This window comes from Trifolium pratense, linkage group LG5, assembly GCF_020283565.1.
Source record: "Trifolium pratense cultivar HEN17-A07 linkage group LG5, ARS_RC_1.1, whole genome shotgun sequence".
NCBI classification, from domain to species: domain Eukaryota; kingdom Viridiplantae; phylum Streptophyta; class Magnoliopsida; order Fabales; family Fabaceae; genus Trifolium; species Trifolium pratense.
Window position 1 is genome coordinate 57,493,976 of NC_060063.1, and position 25,096 is coordinate 57,519,071.

The 25,096-nt window shown below is 35.9% G+C and overlaps 2 protein-coding genes across 2 annotated transcripts; both read left to right on the forward strand.

Moving 5' to 3' along the window:
* The first annotated feature begins 5,909 nt into the window (after positions 1–5,909).
* On the forward strand, positions 5,910–6,869 carry LOC123883414 (ethylene-responsive transcription factor 13-like). Its single transcript, XM_045932206.1, has one exon. The coding sequence runs from the start codon at positions 6,089–6,091 to the stop codon at positions 6,740–6,742; it is 654 nt and encodes a 217-aa protein (XP_045788162.1). The 5' UTR covers positions 5,910–6,088; the 3' UTR covers positions 6,743–6,869.
* Positions 6,870–11,670: 4,801 nt separating this feature from the next.
* LOC123883415 (ethylene-responsive transcription factor 13-like) lies at positions 11,671–12,579 on the forward strand. Its single transcript, XM_045932207.1, has one exon. The coding sequence runs from the start codon at positions 11,768–11,770 to the stop codon at positions 12,359–12,361; it is 594 nt and encodes a 197-aa protein (XP_045788163.1). The 5' UTR covers positions 11,671–11,767; the 3' UTR covers positions 12,362–12,579.
* Positions 12,580–25,096: the final 12,517 nt, after the last annotated feature.

The following is a 25,096-nucleotide window of genomic DNA, read 5'->3' on the forward strand; positions in this document are numbered from 1 at the left end:
AACAAACTCAAACTAAGCTAACTTGCGCCTTAAGCTTCAGCTGCAACACGCGCGTGCCTTGACAACAGGCCTGGCTCATAGGCTTGGCAAGCTTGCTCATGAGCATTGCATCTAACTAGCTTACATTTGATCAATACACACCTAACATTGCCTCTCCTAAACTGAACCATGTCAAGGCTTCAGTTTATGTCTTCAAGCTTACACAATCCAAGCATATCTCTGAACTTGCAAAAACTCTCAAGGGATAAGGCCTTAGTCATAATATCTGCAGTTTGCTCAAAGGATGAGCAATGTAGCAGCTGTACCTTTCCATCTTTGGTCAAATCTCTGAGAAAATGAAACCTAACATCAATATGTTTACTCCTTCCATGCATCACTGGATTCTTTGACAGTTTGATTGTGGAGCTGTTGTCACAATACAATGTAATACAATCCTTTTTCCTGCTGCTGATGTGATCAAGTATTCTGCTCAACCAAATGGCTTGACAAGCACAGTTGGCTGCTGCTATGAATTCAGCTTCAGTTGTTGACAGGGTCACAATTGGCTGCTTTTTGGAACACCAGGACACAGCTTTTGAACCAATCATGAACACATACCCTGATGTACTCTTTCTATCATCAAGGTCTCCAGCATAATCTGAATCTGACCACCCAACCAGCTCATCATCCTTTCCCTTTTCAAACCACAAACCATAGCTCACAGTCCCTTTCACATACCTAAGTATTCTTTTCACTGCTGCAACATGAAGTTCTGTAGGCCTCTCCATAAATCTAGCTACTAAACAAACTGAAAATGCTAAATCAGGTCTAGTGGCAAGCAGATACATCAGACAACCCACCATTTGTTTATAGCTGGTTGAGTCACAAGCTATTCCATCTTCATCTTTCTTCAATTTGTTTCCAGGCACAATAGGGTTGCATACACTATTGCAGCTTTCCATATTGAACCTTTTTAGAACCTCACAAGCATACTTCTGCTGAAACATGAAGATCCCTTCTTTTGTTTGTTTTACTTCAATCCCAAGGAAGTATCTCATCTTGCCCAAGTCAGTCATAACAAAGTTTCTTTCCATTGATGTTTTGAATTTATCAAATAGGTTTTGATCATTGCCTGTAAAGATGAGATCATCTACATACAAGCTCACAATAATGATTCTCCCATCTGATTCTTTCTTTACAAACAATGTGTGTTCATGAGTACACTTGACAAAACCTTCTCTGCAGAAGTAGGCTTCAATCTTGCTATACCAAGCTCTTGGAGCCTGCTTCAGACCATAGAGAGACTTCTTCAGTCTATACACCATCTCCTTTTCTTTCTTCTGATAGCCTAATGGTTGCTCCACATATACAGTTTCATCTAATTCACCATGTAAAAAGGCACTTTTCACATCAAGCTGAAACACATACCAGTGGTTTGTTGCAGCTATAGCTAGTATTGTTCTTATGGTGTCCCATCTGGCCACAGGTGCAAATACCTCATTGTAATCAATGCCATGCTGCTGAGAATACCCTTTTGCAACTAAGGTGTCATTGCTTTCAATTGCTGCTATTTCTGTGTCCATAGCCTTTTTCCATACATCATGTTTAGCTGCATCATTGTATGTCATTGGATCTTCACTAGGGCTAAAAAAGGCTTGACTGTCACTACTTTCTCCTGCTTCATAATCTCCAACCTCATAGTCATTCAAATAACTAGGTTTCCTTGAAACTCTTTTGCCTAGTTCATTTACCTCATTGTTTCCCTCCTCTTCTGAATCAGATACAGTTAGATCCATTTCTTCACTGAGGGGATTGCTGGCATTACTAGCATCATCAGGTGCATGAACTTGTGCATCATTTGAATGATCATGATGACTACTTGTTGAACAAGTTTCTACATCAATTTCACAGTCAATCACTTGCTGACTTGAATTTGATTTCTCAGTTACCTTGTTCTCCCAATTCCACTGCTTTTTCTCATCAAATCTAACATCTTTGCTAACAAGAATTCTTTTCTTTACAGGATCAAACAGCTTGTATGCTTTTGATTCTTCACTTATACCTAAGTGAACACATATTATGCTTTTGTCATCTAGCTTTTTCCTCAGATTATCTGGTATATGCACATAGGCAATGCAGCCAAAAATTTTGAAGTGGCTTACAGATGGCTTGATCCCACTCCAAGCTTCTTCAGGTGTGACATCTTTCACTGCAAAAGTAGGGGATCTATTAAGCAGATATACAGACCAATTCACTGCTTCAGGCCAAAAAGTTTTTGGTACACTTCTTTCACTAAGCATACACCTAACCATATTCATAATGGTTCTATTTTTCCTTTCTGATACTCCATTTTGATGAGGAGTATAAGCAGCTGTGAGTTGCCTCTTAATTCCATGAAGATCACAGAATTCACTGAACTCATTTGAGGTATATTCACCACCTCTGTCTGTTCTTAAGCACTGAATGGACTCTTTTGCCTCATTTTCAACCATCACTTTGAATTTCTTGAACATTGCTAGAGCTTCTGACTTTTCATTCATGAAGTAGATCCATGTTCTTCTGCTTAGATCATCTGTGAAAGTGATGAAATACCTCTTTCTTCCATTTGACTCAGGATTAATAGGTCCACATATATCTGAGTGAACAAGTTCAAGCTTGGTACTAGCTCTCCATGAACTTTTCTTTGGCACATTTTGTCTCTGCTGTTTACCCTTCATACAATTGGAACACTCCTCTTTTGGCTGTTTCAATTTTGGCAAACCAATCACCATTTCCTTATGAGCCAGCACATTCATACCCTTGAAACTGAGATGGCCATACCTCTGATGCCATAAGTTGGCATTGTCATTGCCATCACTTGAAGCATTCATGCAGTGAGGGACTATAACTGGTGCTTTGATAACAAACATTCTATTCATTGTCATGTGTGTGGCCATGATCAACCCTTTTTCCTCATGAAAAACTTTGCAAGTATCATTCTTAAAGATAACAGTTAGGTTCTTTTGCTGTAATTGGCCTATGCTTAACAAATTATTCTTCAGGCCAGGCAAATAGTAAACATTTGTAAGTACTTGAGTAAAACCTTCAATATGCAATTTTAGGTTACCTTTTCCTTCAACTGCCATCTTTGAATCATCACCAAGCTTAACTAAATCTTTGAAAGTGCCATCATATTCAAAGAGCCAGTTCTTATTTCCCACCATATGATTGCTGCAGCCAGAATCCAAGAACCACAGCTCATTCTTTGCATCAGAAATGATTGAATCTTGAGATTCATTAGACTTTGTTCCTTGAGCCATTAGCAAGATTTCTCCCCTATCATCAAACTCAGCATACTCAGCATAGTTTGCATTGTCTTCCTCCCAACTAGGACATTCTGACTGAAAATGACCTAACTTGTGACACTTATAACATTCAACCAGTTCTTTGTTGAATTTTGCTCCTCTTCCTCCTCTACCACGGCCTCTACCACGACCCCTTGAGTTATCTCCTCTACCTCCTGAGCCTCTTCCACCATTAGAAACCTTCAGAATTTGCTCTTGTTCATCTTTCTGATGCTTCATTCTTTGTTCTTGAACCAGCAGACTGCTTTGCAGCTGATCCACAGTCATTGTGGTGGTATCATTAGACTCTTCAATTGAGCACACCACATAGTTGAACCTTGAGGTTAAAGATCTCAAGATCTTTTCAACTATTGTGCTCTGAGTGATGGTGTCACCATGGCTTGTCATCTTGTTGGCAATACTCAGTGTTCTTGAAAAATATTCATCAATAGACTCACCAATTCGCATGTTCAGCATCTCAAATTCTTTCCTCAGAGCTTGCAGCTGAGCTCTCTTGACCTTGGTGGATCCACAATACTTCTGGCGCATTGAATCCCATATCTCTTTTGCAGTACCTCGAGTGAGGATTGTTTCAAGAATGGATCTTTCTATTGCTTGAAACAAGAAATTCTTTGCTTTCAAATCTTTCAACTTGCTCTCTCTTGCAGCTTCAATTTGATCTTGAGTTGCTCCTGCAGGAGCCTCAATTACTCCATCCTCGATGAGACTCCAATACTCTTTGGATCTCAAGAGATTCTCCATTAACATCGACCAGTGATCATAGTGACCATCAAACTTGGGAATTGATGGTTGCAGGTAGTTGCTTGAATCCGCCATGGAATCTTCAAGCAAGAACGCGATGAAAAAACTTTGTAACTAACTACGGTTATTGCAAAGGCTGGATCTTTAGAAGGTAAACTGATACCAATTGATAAGGCAAATGGTACTTCTTCACTTTCATTGATCATAGCAAGGCCTTATATAGCCAATGTACAAGATACAAGTTAGTTACAACAAACTTAACAAACTTAACAAACTCAAACTAAGCTAACTTGCGCCTTAAGCTTCAGCTGCAACACGCGCGTGCCTTGATAGCAGGCCTGGCTCATAGGCTTGGCAAGCTTGCTCATGAGCATTGCATCTAACTAGCTTACATTTGATCAATACACACCTAACAATATATGCATCCCTCATCAACTATCATCATCATGATCATCATTTCTCTCCCCCTCTCTCTCTATCGAAAGAAAAGAAACATAACTTGACAACCGATTTAATGACAACCAATAATCAAAGGAATGAAATAATAATTACGAAACGAATAAAATCTAAACAATTAAGCGAAGCGGGAGCAAGAAGAGAAGAGAAAAGCACACACAATATTGTTTATTTAGTTCGGTCCAACAATGACCTATGTCTAGGCGAGAGAGCAGCTATCCATTCTATTAATTCAAAAGAGTAACGTTACACTATAGATTATTCCAAAGTAATATGCAGATTTATGAAATCCTAATTTTAAGTCAATCTTCAAACAACAAATTATGATTAAAAATGTTTTGATATATTTTGGTGCCGTTAATTTAAAAAAAAAAAACTAAAAATTACAATAAGTTAAGTGATATATAGTAGTTATTAAAAGTGTGTGGCTCATTTATATCTTACAAGACTCAATATATTAACCTCTACATTTGCTTGAAATACCTAGATTGAAAAATATATAAAAAAACCAGGGACAGATTGAGTTGTCACTGTTATTAGTTAGATTAATTAGTATTAGATTGGAGGTATCAATATCAATTAAGGCATCCCATGTGATAAAATAAGACTAATGCCAAGGTGGACCACCTTTACAAGTGGTCCACTATGGACAAATGATCTACCGAATATGAATTTTACGAAATTCACTGTTGGATTGAAAGTTTATATTGATCATCCATAAAATTTTTAATTTTTTTTGAAAATCATTTGAAATGTTATTGAGGCCCATCAAAATTTATGTTATTTAATAAACCGTTAATCTTGATGTGTCTCAATAACATATCAAATGATTTTCAATTTTTCTAAATTTTTTCATGGATGATCTATATGATATAAACTTTCAATCCAACGATGAATTTTGTAAAATTCGTATTCATTATAATATTATTCATGACTGATTCACCATGGACGATTTGATTAAGTAATTCATATTAGAATTTACCGATAAAATAATAGTACAACAATTTCAAGTTACAATGAAACTTAAAATTTTGGTTGAAGCTTTAAAGAAAAGTAAAGCATAGGAATACGAAAACCACGTGGGTCCAAATTAACATACAAGTTGCAAGCAAACCACAGTTTTATTAATAAAAAATTACAAACTTAATAAACAACTCATAATCTCCATGCTATGTATTAGTGTATATGCGAATGTGATTGGATCATCTCCTTCACCTTTCTCTCACCTTTCTTTCCATCTCTCTCGATCTTCTATTTTTCTTAATTTCAATTTCTCTCTTCAATAAAAAATTTTAAAATAATAATGAGAGAGAGTGAGATTAAGAGAGATAGAGAGGATTGAAAGAGATTGAGAGAATAATAAAGGAGAGGATCTAAATCCTAGTATATATATAGCTTAAGCCTCACAATCTCATAATATCAAATCAAACACTCCTTCGAGTAACCGCAAAGTTGTAAACCCAAAACACAAAACACTAACACAACAATCATTATTCTCATCATTCATATCAAACTTTTTCTTTTAAATTCACAAAAAACAAAAAAAATTATTATTATCATAAAAAAATATGGATGCTACAATATTTATGTCTAGTGATTTTCCTTCATTTGAATCTCTTCAAATTCAAAACCACTTGTTTGATCTTGAACTTGAACACCCTTTCATCATGGATGCTAATTCCAACCATCAATTGTACGGTTCACTTCCAAGTCCCACGTTATTAGATTCTAATGTCAATGAAGACGCGTGTAAAATCGGATCATCAACGGCTTTGTGTAAACCTAGAGTGCCAGCACCGGAATGGAAGCGATATAGAGGCGTAAGGCGAAGGCCGTGGGGGAAATTTGCCGCCGAGATAAGGGATCCAAAGAAGAATGGAGCTAGAGTTTGGCTTGGAACTTACAAAACCGAAGAAGAAGCTGGTTTGGCTTACGATAAAGCCGCTTTCAAGATGCGTGGTAGAAAAGCCAAGCTCAATTTTCCCCACCTCATCGGCTCTGATTTGCCGGTGGAGCCGATGATAGTGGTGGAAGCTTCGGAGAAGACTCTGCAAAAATCTAATTTGGATTCCTCGCGAGGGATCATAAAGAAGAAGAAGAACTTAGTTGATGTATTGAATAGGTTAGCTAATAGTAAAAGAGAGTTAAGTGGAGGATTTGAAATGGGTTTAGGGATTGATAATGTTCATGTCCATCAATGGCTGAATGATTCTGTGCTGTAAAAATACTGCTCAATAGCTTTCTATGTTACTAGTACAGTTAAGGGACACAAACCCAAATAATATCTTGTTAGCTTTTTTTTTTTTTAATTTGATAAACCATGAACTACTATATCTATATATAAAGATAATATCAAGTTTTTGTATATTTTTTTCTTTTAATTTCACCCTTCATTTAAACTATTTTATTTACAATTTTATCCTTTATGACCATCGAGACTCGCATTATTAAGAAATTATATATGGATATCTTCTCTTTAGTTTTAAATATAAGCAAAAAAATAAATTTTTAGGTTCGTTAAAAAAGACTCATTAAATAAAACATGCATGTATCTCAATCATAAAATGATCCACATACATGTTTTTTTAATAAATCTAAAAAATTTGTTTTTTTTGCTTATATTTAAAATAGGAGTAAGTACTAATTATAAAAAACCTATACTCCTTATGTTCCTTAAGTGTCGTTTTGATAGTTTAGGTACAATTTGTCAATTATACTCTTACTTTCTCAATAATCTCACTTCATATTTTCCATAAAATTTAATTGAGAGAAGAAGACCACGGTTCGATCCTCCCTAATTGCGATCGGGAGGAGGCTGGAACCGCCACTTGATGTCATAACTGACCCTAGAATCATATTAGACAGTCTAGTAGACCGGATACTGGTGGTGAAAACCAAAAAATAAAATAAATTTATTTGGAAAGAGAAAGTAAATGGTAGATTAAATGAGGGTAGAATTGAAAGAAAAAAAATACAACAATATAATACCTTAATTGGAGAAATTTATGCTAAAACGACATTTTAAAAAAAATAAGGAGTATTTGAGTTAAAAAATTTGAATTTTTTTCATTGATAATGTAGTTCGTACTTACACATAAATACTTGTAGTAGTTAGGTTAGTAGGTTAACTAGGTGGTGTTCATTTTGGTAAGAGACCCAATTCATTTCATTTACCACATGTGCAAAACATTTTTAACATTTTGTTGTTTCCTAGCATGCAGTACTATATATGTTACTTTTTAAATAGAAAATAATATATATAAAAGGAGAGAAATGTTGTTCAAGTGAATTTATCTCAGTTAGTAGAGACATTGTATTATATATGTAAGGATTAAAAACAAAGTAAAACCGTAAAAGGAGTATAAGATGTTGTGTTTTTCTTTACTACGTCTATTTTTTTTCTTTTATTTGTTTTGTATGTAGATAAAGCTGTAATTAAGTAGTATTGAAATTCACACAATCTTAAAATTTTAAATATGATCAAATGAAGATGTTTAATCTAATAATATCGATATTTATAAATTAAGTTGATATTTATGAAACAAATGCTAGCTTTATTTTATCATTAGTTAATTAACCTAAAGTTTTTGTTTTACTAGGTTAGTTTTAGATATTTACTCCCTCCGATCCTATATATAGGAAAATGTTTATTTTTTAAATTCATTAAAAAGTTAATGTATCTAGACAATAATATAGTCTTTAATGAATATAAAAACCAAACATTTTGTTATATATATAGAACAAGAGGGAGTATGTTTCATGATTAGATGTGTTTCTAACAAAGAATCTTTTGACCAAATTGGTTAAATAAGGAAAGTTTAGTATCTACACGATATTAGATTGTTTTTCTATAATAATGAAGAGCTTAGAGGCAAAATGATGTTTGGATTTTGGGTACATATATCTATCTTATCTAGTCTACACTTTGAATTCAAAGTTAGATAGTGGAGGAGTGCATCATCATGTCAGGGAAAATGTTGTATTGTGGAGCATAGTTTGCAACTTTGCATGAACTCTAAGGTGTAAATTAGTTTATAATAAAGAATTTCATCAATTTTTTTAGTCAAACAATTTAATAGTTAAACTCTTAGTCAAAAAAAAAAATTAATAGTTAAACTCGTATATTTTAAATATAAAAAAAAATAAAATCAGACTTTTGCATATATATATATATATATATATATATATATATATATATATATATATATATATATATATATATATATATATCAACTGAATTGAATTTATGAGATTAATGCATCAAATTTTAATTCACCTCAATTATTGTTGTCATATATTGTTGTGGGTCAATGCATTATGCATGTCCCTCTTTTCTTCCATTTACTGTTTTTCTCAGTTTTTTGTCATCTTTTTTCCTATCTTCATCCGTCTCTCTCATGCTGTCCTTTTTGGTTTATTTCTTCTATCCTCTTTCTTTTTTTGGCTTGTATTTTTAATTAATTTATTTCTGAAGTAAAGAAATAAATTTGTTTTCCCTATACTACTAATCTCTCGGTCCCAAAATAATTGTCACAATTTGATCATGTGCATTATTCATAGTTTCATTCAAGCTACTTGGACCATTTTTTTTTTTACTGATGTATAAAAATAAATATTATCATATGAGGGCTTGTTAGATTTGTCTCGATTAGTACTATCAAAATATCAATTTTTCATAATTTTTAATAATACATGAATAAAAATATTAATCATCAAAATTTTGTATTGACAAACATGCAGTATTCAAATGTGACAATTATTTTGGGACGGATGGAGTATCGATCAATGCAAGTTTCATGCAAAAACTATTTTTTTATGCAAATCATGCAAAAGACTCTAGTTCCGTGCAACTTCTTTTTCATGGGTTGATTTTCCAAATTGCATTTTTTGAAGGATTTCTTTTTACGTTTCCTTCCAAAAAAAAAAAAAACCATGATCGCATCATGCTCCTTTTCTTCAAAAAAATTGTCTTCAAATCTAAATCTGAATAAAAAAATTAATGAAATATTAAAATAATATCCTTTTTTTTTCTCTCCCCGTTGTTTTTTAAGTTCAATTTTATTTTTTCTTCCTTCCTCAATCAAAGTGAATATTTTCAATCACCTCTATTATTTTCCTCTCAAAAAATTTCTTCCGTCCTCCATTTTCTTCTCATCAATTTCTCTTTATCTTTCAAAGTTTACCGAGTCAATACTTCAATAATCATCATGTTGATAATTCAAACAAAACACACCAAGACAAACTGTGTGACAAAATTCATTTGCATCTTGCAAACTAAATAGTCCAACAACAAAAAAATTAATCTAAAAACTTATGTGTATATCAATCATATCCACAATCAAACCAAATAACAAGATAAAAAAGAAGTAAAGAAACACAATACACTAAGATTGTTTACCTACGTCTTTAGAAGAGTTCAATTCTCCAATTCACTAACAATATTATGTTTACAAAAGTAAATATATTTCTCAACCCTAAAATATCGCTCAAAAAACTCAACTTCTAACCTTTGATTTCCTGTTTTCTTAAGAATATAATCTTACTAATTAATAGTATTCAAAACATTTTTTTTTTAATTTATCCCCTATTAACTACCTTAATATATTGGAGAAGATAGGGTATCATCAAGTAACTCAGTTTGATTTATTTTGAGCAATGCACAAGTTAGTACATACTTTATAACTGATGTTATGGGGATAGCTGCCTAATCTTATAGGATTTAGATTCTCTCCTTTTATTCTTCTTCAATTCCCTCTTCATTTTTTTTATGTGTCTATCTCTCTCATCATTTCTTCTCTCTCATCATCACTTATTTATTTTTTTTATTTTTAATTTCTCTTTCTACACACTCACAAAACAAGCAAAATGAGAGGGAATTGGAGAGGAATAAATTGGAGAGGTATATTATGTAACAATAATCTTATACACATGGTTATTTATTGGTTAGGGTGCAATGTTAACCTTTGACTTTAGTTAACCTCCTACATTAATATGTGAAGGTTTGCAATGTTCCACATTTGCTTGCTAAGGCCCCATTGCGATCAATCAACATCCTAAGTCCTAACGTACACGATCCAGAAGCACCGACAACACTTTCATAGTAGACATGAACATGATGGCCACATGTTGACGTACACACACCAATTTATTAATCCATGTTTTTCGGTTTCTACCCTTAAAGGGTTTAAAAAATGTTATATATATAGTGTTTAACTAGCATTCTTTCAGTTTGTCAAAAAAATAAAACTAGCATTCTTTCAAAGAAAGGAATCTTGCTCTTTTGAAATTCTGTAGGGACGTACCAATGATACCCGTTGGAATTGTGATATTTAGACGAAAGAATGAGAGAAAATAATAAGAAACAAAATATTATTGATAATATGTCGATGACTTAATTATATTATTTACATACTAAAATAGTACGACTACCTTAATATTTATAATCAAGTGAGTATATTTAAATTCAAACTAAATCCCTTAATCATATAGGACTTAGAATAAACAAACTTAATCATGGATATATTTTCTCAACAAATAATAATATAATATTTTCTATTCTAATAATACCACATCCTCATCCACGATTCATTAGGCCGTCTACTATCAGATTTCTTATCGGGTGCATCCACCATTAAATCCGCGCCTCAAGCCCAACAGTGTTGGATGCGATGAGGTGTGTTAAGAAATCTCACGTCTCTTGTGAGATGATCTGAATATAAAGTAGTGAATATTTTGTAGAGTTGAGTTAAATCTAAGATATTTTTTTTTAAGGATCACAAGTCTAAGATGTTGTTCAAAAGAAAAAAAAGAATAATATATTATGACATGGACATTGGCCCATTTCAAGTTTCAACTTTCAAGCACAAAATTCAAATATGAACAACGCACGGTTAAATTAAAAAAATATGATATATAGAATAAAATAAAGCGACTTGACCAAAAGAACAAAATAAAATGAAATGTACGGATAAGTTAATCAGTAAACAAATAATATTTATTAAGCATGTGATTTAAATTCTCCACATGTACAATTAAGAAAGTTCCTAGAACAACAAATAATCAACGTCAACAATTGAGTATTCTATACTAATTTTTTCTGAGTTTTATTTTTTCTATATAAAGCAATCTATAGTCACTAAAAATGAAAAACAGATTTCAATCACAAAAAAAGAAAACTGAAAACAGATTAAGAAAGAAAACCTCAACCTTTGCGAAATTAATATCAAACCTCAAACTTGTACGGAACTATGAATACTCATGTTTGGAACAGCAATGTGAACGGCTATGATCATTTTGACCCTTCCACAACGACACTGTTTCAAGACATGGAGGCTCCGGCTGCAGCAGCTTCGCCAATTTCCAAGAGTCCGAGCTTCCGGAGCATTGTCTTGGCGGAGAATTGGGCAGAGCTGCCGTTGAAGGAGGATGATACCGATGACATGGTAATCTACGGGGCTTTGCATGAAGCTGCAACTACCACTGGCTGGTTCCCCAGTAGTAACGAGGTGAACAATGTCGATGTAGCCGTTAAAATAGAAGATCAAGGTCAAAGTAGTGATACTTCGGAGGCACGTGTGATTCACGCGCCAACTAATGGTAAAAGTTTAGGCTACCGTGGAGTGAGAAGGAGGCCTTGGGGGAAATATGCTGCCGAGATAAGGGATTCTAAAAGAAATGGCGCGAGGGTGTGGCTTGGGACTTATGAAACAGCTGAGAATGCTGCTTTGGCTTATGATCGAGCTGCGTTTAAGTTACGCGGCTCGAAAGCCAAGCTGAATTTTCCTCACTTGATCAGTTCAGATTACACTGAATTGGTTAATATCACGCGGAAAGAGCGCTAGTTGAGTCGATTATTATCAAATAAGTATATGTGATCGATGATACATTTTTCATATCCAAGCTAACACGTATAATGTGAGATTGCTATGGATAATTTGTAATAACTTTTCCCCTTTTTAGTATGTAGCAAATTGATGGAACTTACATAATCTTCCATTCATATGAAACCAAAGTTATTAAGTCTCATATAAAATGTTGCTCTTTAATTCATTTTTTCAAATCATTACACTTATTAATATTGATGTGATATATAACATTTTATCAAATGAAAGGCTATTCAACAAATAGAATTGACTCTTTGGATCATATATACTTTGAAAAGAAACAGAAGATACATGGAAAGAATAGAAACAGAATACATGATTATAAAAAAACAAAAAATAAAAACATGATTATCAAAAAAGAAACAAAATACATGAACATGAACAATGATACATGGAAAAAGAAAAGTAACAAGCCTAGAATTGCTTATTGGGAACGAAGGTGAACCCAATGAATTGCTTTTGTAGTTTGAAGCCTCTCATATTTTGGATGGTATTGTTGAAGGGCGTCTTCTTTAAGGTAATACACCACTTACAATATGCCAATCAACCAAATTAACAAATCCATGATGCTTATTGATAGGAAGTTAATCCTATCAAGCTATAAACTATGGATAACTAAGCTAATCTAAGAAAGAACACTAAAACTAGCTATAAGATAAAAACATAAATTCTTCATTTTCATTTATTGATTCTAAATGACTAAAGGACCACATATAGATGTTTTCTCTCCCCACCCCCCATGAATCTTTTATCCCCCTGAATTTCCAATTTTGCCCTTGAAAAAACTTCGGTTCGTAGAAACCGAAGTTTTTTTTTTGCCTTGAAAACAAATTTCGGTTTCTAAAAACCGAAATTTACTCTGAATTTGCACTAGAAAAAATTCGGTTTCTGCAAACCGAATTTTTCTGCAAGGACAAAATTGGAATATTGGGGGTATAAAAGATTCATGGGAGGGGGGAAGAGAAAACATCCTACATATAAAGTATTCATAATTATAATGGATAATATCATTGGGCCTAAAGGCAATAAAAGCTCGACTAATCTTAATTTTTCAGTATAAATTTATTATAGAAGTATTTTTGTAATATAATTATGATATACATGAGTTATTCAATAAATTTAAAAAATTTTACTAAATTCTTATAGATAAAAAAACTGAGGTAGAAGTCTTACAAAAAAAAAAACTGAGGTAGAAATTATTAAGAAACGACTAATATAAATTAATACTAGTAACCTTTGATATTTTAGCATTTTAGCCACTATTTTGTAGCCACTATTCTGATAAGTGGCTCTATGGTGCGTTTGATCGGTTAAAAAATGAGATTGAACAATTTTTGTTGTACTCTGTTTGATTTGAAACTGATTATGAAACTGGATAAATTAGGTAGCTGTTCTGGTAAAAAACAAGGGGGTTTGTATTATTAATCAAATGGTGTGATTACACTCAGTTCAATTCCCAACAACCCTGGGAGTTTAATAATTCAGAATTCGATCCTTTTACAAATGAGAGTATGGAGCTATTTATAGAGCTTCTAGTCTTCTTCTCCAAGCAAGGGTTCCTAAAAATCCGGTCCTTAGCATCTTCTTCGGTGGTATGGCGTGAAAATAGGGATGAGAACCTTGGTCTCCAAGTTATGGCGGTTGCGAGAAGTTTATTTCTTCCTTCTTAAGTTAGCGGTTGATACAAGGAAGGAGAAGATATTTTCAGTAACACAGAATCCACCCTTTTTGGCGTCGCCTTAGAGTTGCAGGTCACGCCCTAGCTTCTAATCGCCTATTGGGTATTTTTGGGTTTACTTGATTTGGGCTTATAATCCTTTTTTACTCTAATTGGGCTTACTGGATATTTTCTTAAGCCCATTGCCCAGTCCACAGCCCCCCAAGCACGAAGTCCAAAGGGATGAAGTGCTTGAGTATGATTCGAATTTTCCCTCTAAAATTTGTAGCGCGGGAACGGTTTCATCACGTTTCTCCCCACTTTCTGATGCACGATCTCGCTCTCCTATGCCGTATCTATCAACCGCTTCTCCATTTACTGATGACACGATCGGATATTTCCTCTATAAAATGGATCACTCGATGATAGGATCCGCTCATCACCTTTTCACCTGCTTACCTAACAGTTTTCTTTCTTACAGTATGTCTCCCAAAAATCCTCCCTTTGAATGTGGTCAATCCCCTGCTTCCCCCGTCATCAAGCGGCTCCGCCGTATGTTGACCCTGAGTACGGAGGACTTAATGGACGATTTTGGTGAATTCTCTGAATTTGTCAAAGAGCTTAATGACTATTGCTGGAGGCTGACCAAGGAAGAGAAGCGTTTTCTTGACAGTGCGCTGCGTCTAGAGAAGGAGTTAAAGGATAGTGCATCCTTCGTGATTGCTGTGGAGAATGTCAAAGAATGCCATGCCGAAGTTACCGAAGCTGTCGACAGCCAGATAGAGATCACGAAAGAAACCATGGGTGTGCAGGAGGAGATCTTAGGGATATGCTTCAACGAGGAGCGGAGAGTGGACGATCGTTTGGCGCTGCTGAACAAGGAGATGAAGCCGCTCGTGAAGAGGAAAAGGGCTCTTCAAGGCGAAATCAGGGACGATGTCACTAAGCTGATTTCTAGGCGTCACTCCCTGGTGGACCTATTGGACAAGCAGAACGAACTGAGAGAGGATTTGAAGCCTATTGAAGAAAACATGGTGAAGGCGAAAAGGGTGAAACGAGCGTTGGAGGAGATGCATCGTATCGCCGTCGCCGATGCCAGTGAATTGGGAGGTTCCACCATGCCATGAAGTTTCTGCTCGCCAACTTTTCCCTTTATGCTTTTTTCCTTGCGTGTTTGTAATTTGCATTTAAGACATTCCTTGTTTGTTCTTCATACTTTTTGCTTTCGTTGTATTTCCCTTTAAGTAATTTGAATTTCAATCTTTCCTTTTCCGTTATACGCTGCTTTCTATTTCTGCTAGTATCGCCCTCCTCTAAAATCTCCATTAACTTAAATGGGTCAAACATTGACTCCTTGGAAAGATAAAAATAACGGTTCTCAAGACAGTCAAACCAAAGTAGTTGCGACCGTCCAAGCATTAATTACGACCGTTAATAACGATGTTAGGGTTGGGCAAGATTGGCTATAAATATCAACTGTTATTCTCATATTTCATCAACTTGTTTTGAGTCTTTATTATGGAAAATAACAATGCGAAAAAACCTGTTGCCAGAAGCACCCCGCCTCAGCGAAGGAAGAAAAGGGTAGAGGTGTCTACCTCCAACTCCACTCGCTCCCGAAGGTCTAAGGATGTAAAAAAGGTGGAGGTTATCATTCTTTCCTCGGATACCTCCGATTCTGGTAGTGGCGATGAGGATTACGTTTCGTTTCTGGAGACCTACGTTCCTCCTGAGCTTCGTGCTTCTTCGTCCAGTGAAGAAGAAGGGTCCCGGGTCACCGTGGAATCTAAGAAGACTTTCCCTGGGCCTGCGCAAAAGGATTCGGAGTCTGATTGATAGGATTTTAGGATTTTTCCCTGTAGCCTTGATTTCGCCTCGTTGTACTTTTTATTTGCTGCTAATAATAAAGATTTCTTTTCTTGCCTTGAGCGGAATGCCTTACTTTATGTCTTGTCTCTCCTTGATTCTTGGCTTTTTCTCATTGGGCGTTGTTTTGGATATCTTTGTCGCGCCCCCAAGGCGAACCAAGTTTTAGCTTTTTTGGCGAGATAATGCGTCCTGGCGTGACCCTTCCTTTAAAGGCGCTATAGATAGCTACCTCGCCTGTGGGCGTGGTTTTTTAACTGTCTGACGATAAATCTTCCATGATTTACTCTTGAGATGCGCGCTTTGACACGTATTTAATCCGACGACGCGTGCGTTACCTCTTGCTTCAACTTCTGGACTTCAAACAGTCGAAAAGGTTTTCCTCTTTAAATAGTATCTCTATTTCTCTTTCCCCTTACTTATTTCTTCTCGCAGATCCGTACTCTTTTTCGCATATCCTTCTTCGATTCACCAGCAAGCCTTTGTTCAACGCTTCGTGTTAGGACGCTTCCAGCTTATTGCTCCAAGCTTTGTCAGTTTCCTAAGGTATTTTCTTTTATACCTTATTCCTTTTCGCCGGTTTGGTCTGTGTTGCGTAGGAACCCTAATTTTCTGCTTTAGGTTTAGAAAGATGGTTATTTTGAGGGAGTTAGATGATAATGAGGGGAGGGTTCCTATTTCTGCTCCTAGTTATCTCGAATGGGCGCAACAAGTTCGCGCCCACTATACTAGGGCTAACGGTGTACTTAATAGCCGAGGATTTTACTCGGAATTGTGGGGTTTTGATGTTGGGAGTAGTAGTAGTGATAGTGATAGTGATAGTGGTAGTGTTGATAGTGGTAATGACAGTGATTGCGTCATAATCTCCCCTTCCTCTTTCACAGGAAAGCGGAAGAATCCTTGTCGAGATCTAGTTGTTGCTGGTTATACTCCCGTCACCATGGAAGTTTCTTCAAAGTATACCAACACGGAAATGGTGAGGAGCTTTAGGAAAGCCGTCAAGCTTTCAGACCCCTCTCATGAAGACCTTATTATAACCGAACCCGTCAGAGAGGACGAGTTTGTATTTTCCAAGAATGACAACCCGCCGCATTATTTCTATCTTTATACCGGCGTAATCCAACCCCTCAACATTTGGTTACCTTTTACTTCCTTTGAGGCGGAGATGTTGAAGGTTCTCAACGTCGCCCCCACCCAACTCCATCCTAATAGTTGGGCCTTTATCAAAGCCTATGAGGTAATGTGTTCTGGCTTCGAATTGGAGCCTTCAATTGGCGTTTTTTTCTCTTTCTACCACATAAAGAACTTGAAGCCGCAAACTTTGGTCTCTCTTAGCAGTCAACCTAACCGTCGCCTTCTGAGTCTATACGCTTCCAACTTCAAGAACTTTAAGAATTCTTTCTTTCGAGTTCGTAGTGCTGAGAAATTTTCTGACTTGATGTATGATGAGGTTGATGATCCTCTATTCCCTTTCTACTGGACTGATAACCCTAGGCTTATCAAGGGTGCTATCTTTGAGGCCTTAAGCGATTTTGAGCAAGATACCGTCAACTTCCTTGACTCCTATGCTCTTATGGATACCGCCGATATTCTTAGATGTGAGGGTAATAGTGAAGTCCTGACAGAGTATTTACGTAAGTAGCGCATTTGGTATTTTTCTACTTCTGTTTAATGTTGATCTCGCCTTATTATTAACTCTTGCCTTTTTTTTTTTTTTACTTTTGCAGAGAGAATGAGGACTATTTCTGATGAGGAGAGACTGGCATTCTTGGCTAAGGCTCGCCAGCAAAAAGCAAATCCTGTTGTCGCCGTGATTGATCCACTGCAAAAGTTGCAAGTGGAGGAAGCTGCTATGAAGGAAGGGCGGAGCAAGAAGAAGCATGAGGGGCGTATTCGTGTCGAGATCCCGGGAAAAACGGCCTCCGGAGCAGAGGAGACCGAGGGTATCGCTCCTCCTCCTCCCAAAAAACAGAGGGTCGAGAGTACTACTCAAACGGTCAAGGACGCCTCCAAAGGCAAAGGCGTGGCTTCTAGTTCTTCTCAGCCCCCCTCTCAAGACGCCGATGCCGATGCTTCTCTTACCTGGAGCTCTTTTGATCCTTTTGATTTCATTGAAAGGGGAGTGACTATGGTTGGTGATATGACTCGCTTCACCAACACTCCTACCGCAGATCTAAGGAAGAAGGCTTTGGAATACGAGGTGAAGGGCACTCTACTCAACTACTTGCTGACAAATCGCCAAGAACAAGAGGTCCAAGAGGCGAAGCAGAAGGTGAAGACCGTTGATGATAACCTTGCTGATATTGAGAAGAGATATACTGAGACCAAGACCAAGTTGGAGGCAGATATTAAGAAGCTGAAGGAAGAACAGGAAGGCGAGGCGGAGAGGTTGAGGAAAGAGTATGAGGAGAAGTTGGCAAAGATTAAGGAAAGCTACGCCGCTTCTGAGACTAAGCTTAAAGAGAATGCAGCTGCTCAGGATGAGAAAATTTCTAAGCTTTTCAAGGAGAGGGATGCGGCGGTGTTTTCTGCTGGGACTTTGGGCGAGGAAAAGGCTAGGTTGGAGAGTGATGTCACAGAGCTTCAGCTCTATGCCGCCAGTCAATATGACGAAGGTTTTTCTTTTGCCATTGAGCAGGTCAAGCTGCTTTTCCCCGATCTCGATGCTAAGCGCCTTGGCGAAGCTGATGCCATGAATCAGATTGTTGACGGCAGACTCGTCCCTTACGTTCCTCCTCAGTGAATGACTTCTTTTCCCTTTGTTGTAGTGACTTTTGTTCTTGCCCTTCTGTGGCTTTTTGTAACTATTTTGTATGCCCTTTTTGTGGCTTTGAACAATTTACCCCTTGTCTGGGTCCTTTATAAATTTCTTTATTTGCCTGATTTCTTCTCTTCATAACTTTATGGATTATTTTTACATTACGTTGTGAGGTAGCGCCTTCTGTCGTTCTCGTCTAGGAAACTCTGTCCTTGCACCTGCGACTTCTTCGACTTTTTATAATAATTGTAAATTGATACAAATAGCTTTGTACCTGTTGTCTTTTGGCGTTATAATGAATCGCCTGCTTCGGTTGTGTGTAAGCTCCTTCTGATGTTGATAATCTCGCCTTTCTTTGCTGTATCTTTTTCTGACGTACCCAACTCGTAAGACTTACAGGTAACGCCAAGGCCTTGCAACCTTGTTTAATTTTTCTTTTTCTGACGTACCCAACTCGTAAGACTTACAGGTAACGCCAAGGCCTTGCAACCTTGTTTTATGGTTCAGCGCTCACATCTGAGTTGATCTTTAATAAAGATTCAGAGCTCAAGTTTGAGATAACCATTTTTGTTGGTTCAGAGCCCGTAACTTAATCAGGTTGTCCTTTATTGACGCAAATATTTTGACATGTGTAAGGAGATAAAAACTACTAGAATTTTGAAATTCAATGAGCCTCGATAAAAACTCCTGTTCTCTCGAGAGAAAAGAGTATCCCATTGCTCCTTTATTTTCTGCAAATAAGCTTTGATACATTAGAAGTTCAACAATAATAATATATGAGAAATAAGACAAACAAAAATGATACCGCCACGGGCGGTTTGTTGCGGCGCTCCTCGCCTAGCAAGAAAAACAATTATGTTTTGGCGTGGCGAGACTGAGTTCCATTGCGGTAGTTATCGCGGGATATGTTTCAACCTGAAATATTAGTTGGCGGATTCTATCTCGCCGAGTGATAATTATTGAATTTTCATGTTAATTTTCCACATTTATTCGTTGTCCTGCACTATGATTAACATCAATGAATCAAAATAGAAATCATAGATGAATAAACTAAATTTCCTAATCAAGATTTCAAAAGAATAAATTTCCAAGAAGGTGACATTATAGCAAGTGCTTCAAGTATCTGCACTAAAAACGGGTCGGCTAATAATAAGTCTCATATACTCCATTAGTTATTGAAACTTTGCATGTATGATTAATTTTAATTAATCGATAAACGAAACAAATAAAAATGTGATACGTAGAGAAAGCATATTCATGTTAGTTATAAGTAAAAAGCAAAATACTTTGTAAGAAGAATACTAATTTAGTTCTTAACCGGAAAAATGTAGAAACATATGAAAATTTTTATACTTCCTCTGTTGGTTATATTTGTCTTGGTCATTTTAATTTAAAGTGTTGACTTATTCTACTTATCAGAGTTGAAGTTCTTTCATGCAAAAGTTCTTTCATGTTTAAAATGTTTACATGAGGTCTTAAGAAAGTTAGTTCATACAATCACACAAAATATTTTATCGTGTGCTAGAATAATTTACAGCAGGGTTAAAGATATCACATATCAAATAAGCACAAACAGTTTTGAACCAAACAGAACAGCGATTCTTGAATTTAGATCTTGTAAAGTGGCACACCAAGAGAAGAACAAGTCTCATTCTAGTGATTAACCTTGAAATACATAAGTACCGATGTTCTTTTCTTTTACTCGTTGATGGGATTATTATTATTATTATTATTATTATTATTATTATTATTATTATTATTATTATTGTTATTATTATTATTATTATTATTATGGCGATAGAATGTGATTCATGAACTATAAATTAACCATGTTGATAAAACCGATAACGTATATACGCACAAATAATATATTATCACAATAGAGAGAGCGAGAACTATATGATTAAGTGGTAAGTTAGAGGAAAAGAACATTAACACCTGGATCGGGAGTGCCTAGCAACAAAATGATCGACAGTGAGGCGATGATGTTGGACGGTAATTCGGTGGCGACAGTTCGGCGAGTTAGATTCACAACAACTATGGCGACATCATTTCAATTCAAACGTGACGGATCCGATCTTCTAAGTTGTATTTGACCTTTTCTTATTCCAAGCGTTTCATTCGTATTCTCCATGTCGCTTGTTGGTCCTTTCAAATTGACTTCTAAGTTGAGAACCCTATGTGCTCGCAGGAGTGATTTCCTCATAAACCTGGCGACGATGTGGTGTTTCCTATACGAATCAAACTATGACACGGCGATTCCTTCACAAATCCGACGGCGACGCGACGGTTCCTTCACCAGTCTGACTGTGGCGATGCCATTTTCTCCCCAACCGACGGCGGCGGCGGCTTCGTTGTTGCCGCCTGGAGCTTGGCCAACAGCGCCCATAACGAACACATATGGATAAAGCTTTCTCTTTTAGTGACACACAACGTGACGCGTGAGATTTGGAACAAAACACCATCTGGACTGCGAGCAGAGTCGCGATAGAGAAGATAGTGGGCGGACTGGCTAGCAGTTTCGTGTGTTCGTGGCGGCGTGGCGGTTCTTGGATGGTGTGCGAACAGATGCATGTTCTCCAGCCATGTGGAGATGTTTAATTTTTGTCTAGTTTGATGTGGTAGGCTGGGATCAAATGTTTTTACCGCAGCCCCACGGTGGGCGCCAAAATGTTCTGGTAAAAAACAAGGGGGTTTGTATTATTAATCAAATGGTGTGATTACACTCAGTTCAATTCCCAACAACCCTGGGAGTTTAATAATTCAGAATTCGATCCTTTTACAAATGAGAGTATGGAGCTATTTATAGAGCTTCTAGTCTTCTTCTCCAAGCAAGGGTTCCTAAAAATCCGGTCCTTAGCATCTTCTTCGGTGGTATGGCGTGAAAATAGGGATGAGAACCTTGGTCTCCAAGTTATGGCGGTTGCGAGAAGTTTATTTCTTCCTTCTTAAGTTAGCGGTTGATACAAGGAAGGAGAAGATATTTTCAGTAACACAGAATCCACCCTTTTTGGCGTCGCCTTAGAGTTGCAGGTCACGCCCTAGCTTCTAATCGCCTATTGGGTATTTTTGGGTTTACTTGATTTGGGCTTATAATCCTTTTTTACTCTAATTGGGCTTACTGGATATTTTCTTAAGCCCATTGCCCAGTCCAGTAGCAAAGGACGAGACAAAAACAAGATTTTTTGTCTCTCACTAAACCACAAGACAACTTTTTGTCCACATTACAACTATAAAAAATACGAAAATAACCATTTTATTTTTAAATATAAAAATATTATCACTCTATATCTCTCTGGTACAGTTTTATCTTGTCTTGTACTCCCTCCGGTCCTTTTTATAAGGAACACTTAGGGCAAAAAATTTGGTCCTTTTTATAAGAAACTTTGACCAATTTTCAAATGTTTTAAATGTTCAATTTCACTTATGCCCTTATTTATTATGAGAGAGAATTTAAAAATAAGTAAATTAGTTGAATAAAGAGTAATTAAATAAGGGTATATATGGAATAAATTTAAATTTATAAGAGTATTAAATGAAAATAATTATGTTAAATGTGATTCTTTGGTCTGTGTGATTTTTTCAAATTGTTCCTTATAAAAAGGACCAGAGGGAGTATTATTTTATGGAGAATGTTAACTTGTGCCCTTAAGGGCACATGTTAAGGAGATAAATGTGGAAATAGGCATGGCAATGGGTACCCGCGGGTACGGTTTTTACCTTCCCCGTTCCCCATACCCGAATCATTGATAAATACCCGTTCCCCGCCCATTACCCGACGGGGATGAAAAATTGAACCCAATCCCCGTCCCAAATGGGTTCGGGTATACCCAAATGGGTTCGGGTATCCCCGAACCTTGCCCTGTCCTGCTGAATCTTACCCGAACCCAAAATTTTCCCGAACACTGACATACATACAATGCAAAAAATTTCAAATAATAAAGTACAAACCAAAATTTCAATGCATTAAACATACAAATGAAATGATATTCCAAAATATCAAATCAAAATTATCAAAACCATAAAATAGTACCGGTACAAACCAATATTCCAAAATACCGTCAAAACAACCACATAACCAAGAATGTTCTACATCATTGTTCACTGAAATTGCTAAAAAAATAAAGGCTTTAATGCAGTTTTGATCCCCCTATTTTGAAAAACCTGAACTTTTGATCCCCCTATTTTAAAACTCAGCACTTTTGATCCCCCTATTTTAGTTTTTTGTTAGTTTTAGTCCCCCACCTCAATTTGGTCAAACTTTTGCTAATGTGTCATGCTCACTGATGACGTGGCATTGTACATGTCGACAACTTGCTATGATGATGTCAGAAAAATTGGTGACACACAATATTTGACCTATAGAGATGCATGTTTTGCAATGGGATTCCTTAAAGATGATCGTGTTTACATCACTGCAATCAAAGAAGCAAAAGATTGGGGCTCGGGACACTATCTAAGAAAATTGTTTGTCCACATGTACAATGCCACGTCATCAGTGAGCATGACACATAAGCAAAAGTTTGACCAAATTGAGGTGGGGGACTAAAACTAACAAAAAACTAAAATAGGGGGATCAAAATTGCTGAGTTTAAAAATAGGGGGATCAAAAGTTCAGGTTTTTCAAAATAGGGGGATCAAAACTGTATTAAAGCCAAAAATAAATAACTAAGAACCATTGTTCATTAAAAATCCTAACTCAAGTAGATAAGTTATATGATTTGTGACATTATAAATAAATAAATAGGGTAAATATAGTAATTTTATATAAACGGGCGGGTTCGGGGACGGGTTCGGGGTGGGTACCAATATCTCCATTACCCGCCCCATCCCCGTGTTTTGAAATCGGGGAAAACCCGAACCCGAACCCAAACCCAGTCAAATCGGTTTTTCCCCGTCAAACTCGGGGTGAGTTCGGGCGGGTACCCACGGGTACGGGTTCTATTGCCATGCCTATGTGGAAAAAATTTATTGAACTTGTGGTGTATTCAATTTTCTAAACATTAAATGTTTTCTATCATTAAATGCTATATTTCTATTTTTAGGTAGTTTAACATGTGCCCTTAGGGCACAAGTTAACATAACCCTTATTTTATTTTGTCATGTATTGTTCTGTGCGGTTCTTGCTATTTTACGAATAAACACACTTTTATGAGTATAATAATTTTCCCTAGGAAGAATACTTTGCTATAGTCAATACATTGCAGCTTTTAAGAAACTCTCGGGAGATACTCCTGCATTTTAGTGTTTATTTTATCGGTCTTGCTAACAATTGTCCCCGGGACACTCTTTAAACATTCCATTAAAAGAAACTTTTTATTCAAAAAATTAAACACTTCAATTTCCAATGCGTTGACTTTACGCATTTCCATAAAAATTCTATAAAAAACTTACTATTTAAGGGCTTAAAGAGTGCCCCGAGGACACTATTTAGCATTTTCCTTATTTTAAAACCTAAACTAATGTAGCAGTTTTGCTTTGTTCATAAAACAATATTAGTAGTTTAACTAAAATAAAAATGAGATTTATAAATAGCTAGCATTGTTCCTCAAAATTAAATGGTTGGTGTGAGGTTTCTCTAAATTTAAATTGTTCTTGCTCTCAGAAAAGTGAAATTTTTTACTTTTAAAGAATAGGAGTGTTGTCGAATATTATTTAAATTTTTGATAATTTTAAACATCGGTTTATGATAAAACCATTATTTAAGGCAAGTTCTAACATGTAGAAGTGCACCATATGGTGCATGGTGTACAAGTTACCGATTTCATTATAACAAATACGAATTTTATAAAATCCACTATTGGATTGAAAGTTTATATCATATAGATCATCCATAAAAAAATTTAAGAAAATTAAAAATCATTTGATATGTTATTGAGACTAATAAAAATTAACGGTATTTAATAAAATTTTATAAACCGTTACTTTTGATGGGTCTCAATAACATATCAAATAATTTTCAATTTTTTCAAAAATAATTATGGATGATCTATATGATATAAACTTTCAATTCAACGTTGAAGTTTATTAAATTCGTATTTATTAATTATAATAAAATGACTAACTTGTGTACCCTGCACCATACGGTGCACTCGTGCATGTTAGTTAAAGCCATGATATAGTAGTCGCAACAACCCATAAGTGAGAAGGAAAATAAAAGTTGCAATGACAACATGATTATGAATCATTAAAAAGAAAGACTTGAATAATGTTGGCTAGGTCCAAACACACAGCAGGGAATTAGATTGAGTGCAGTAAGTTAGATTAGGATCGTATGATTGAGACCAAACGATTAATAATTTAAAGTCAAAATTATTATATTTAAAAAAATTAAAATTGTAATAACATTTTAGCCGCCTGGTTTTGATCTGACAGTTATCAGATGTTGACTACACCAAATCAAATACCAAAT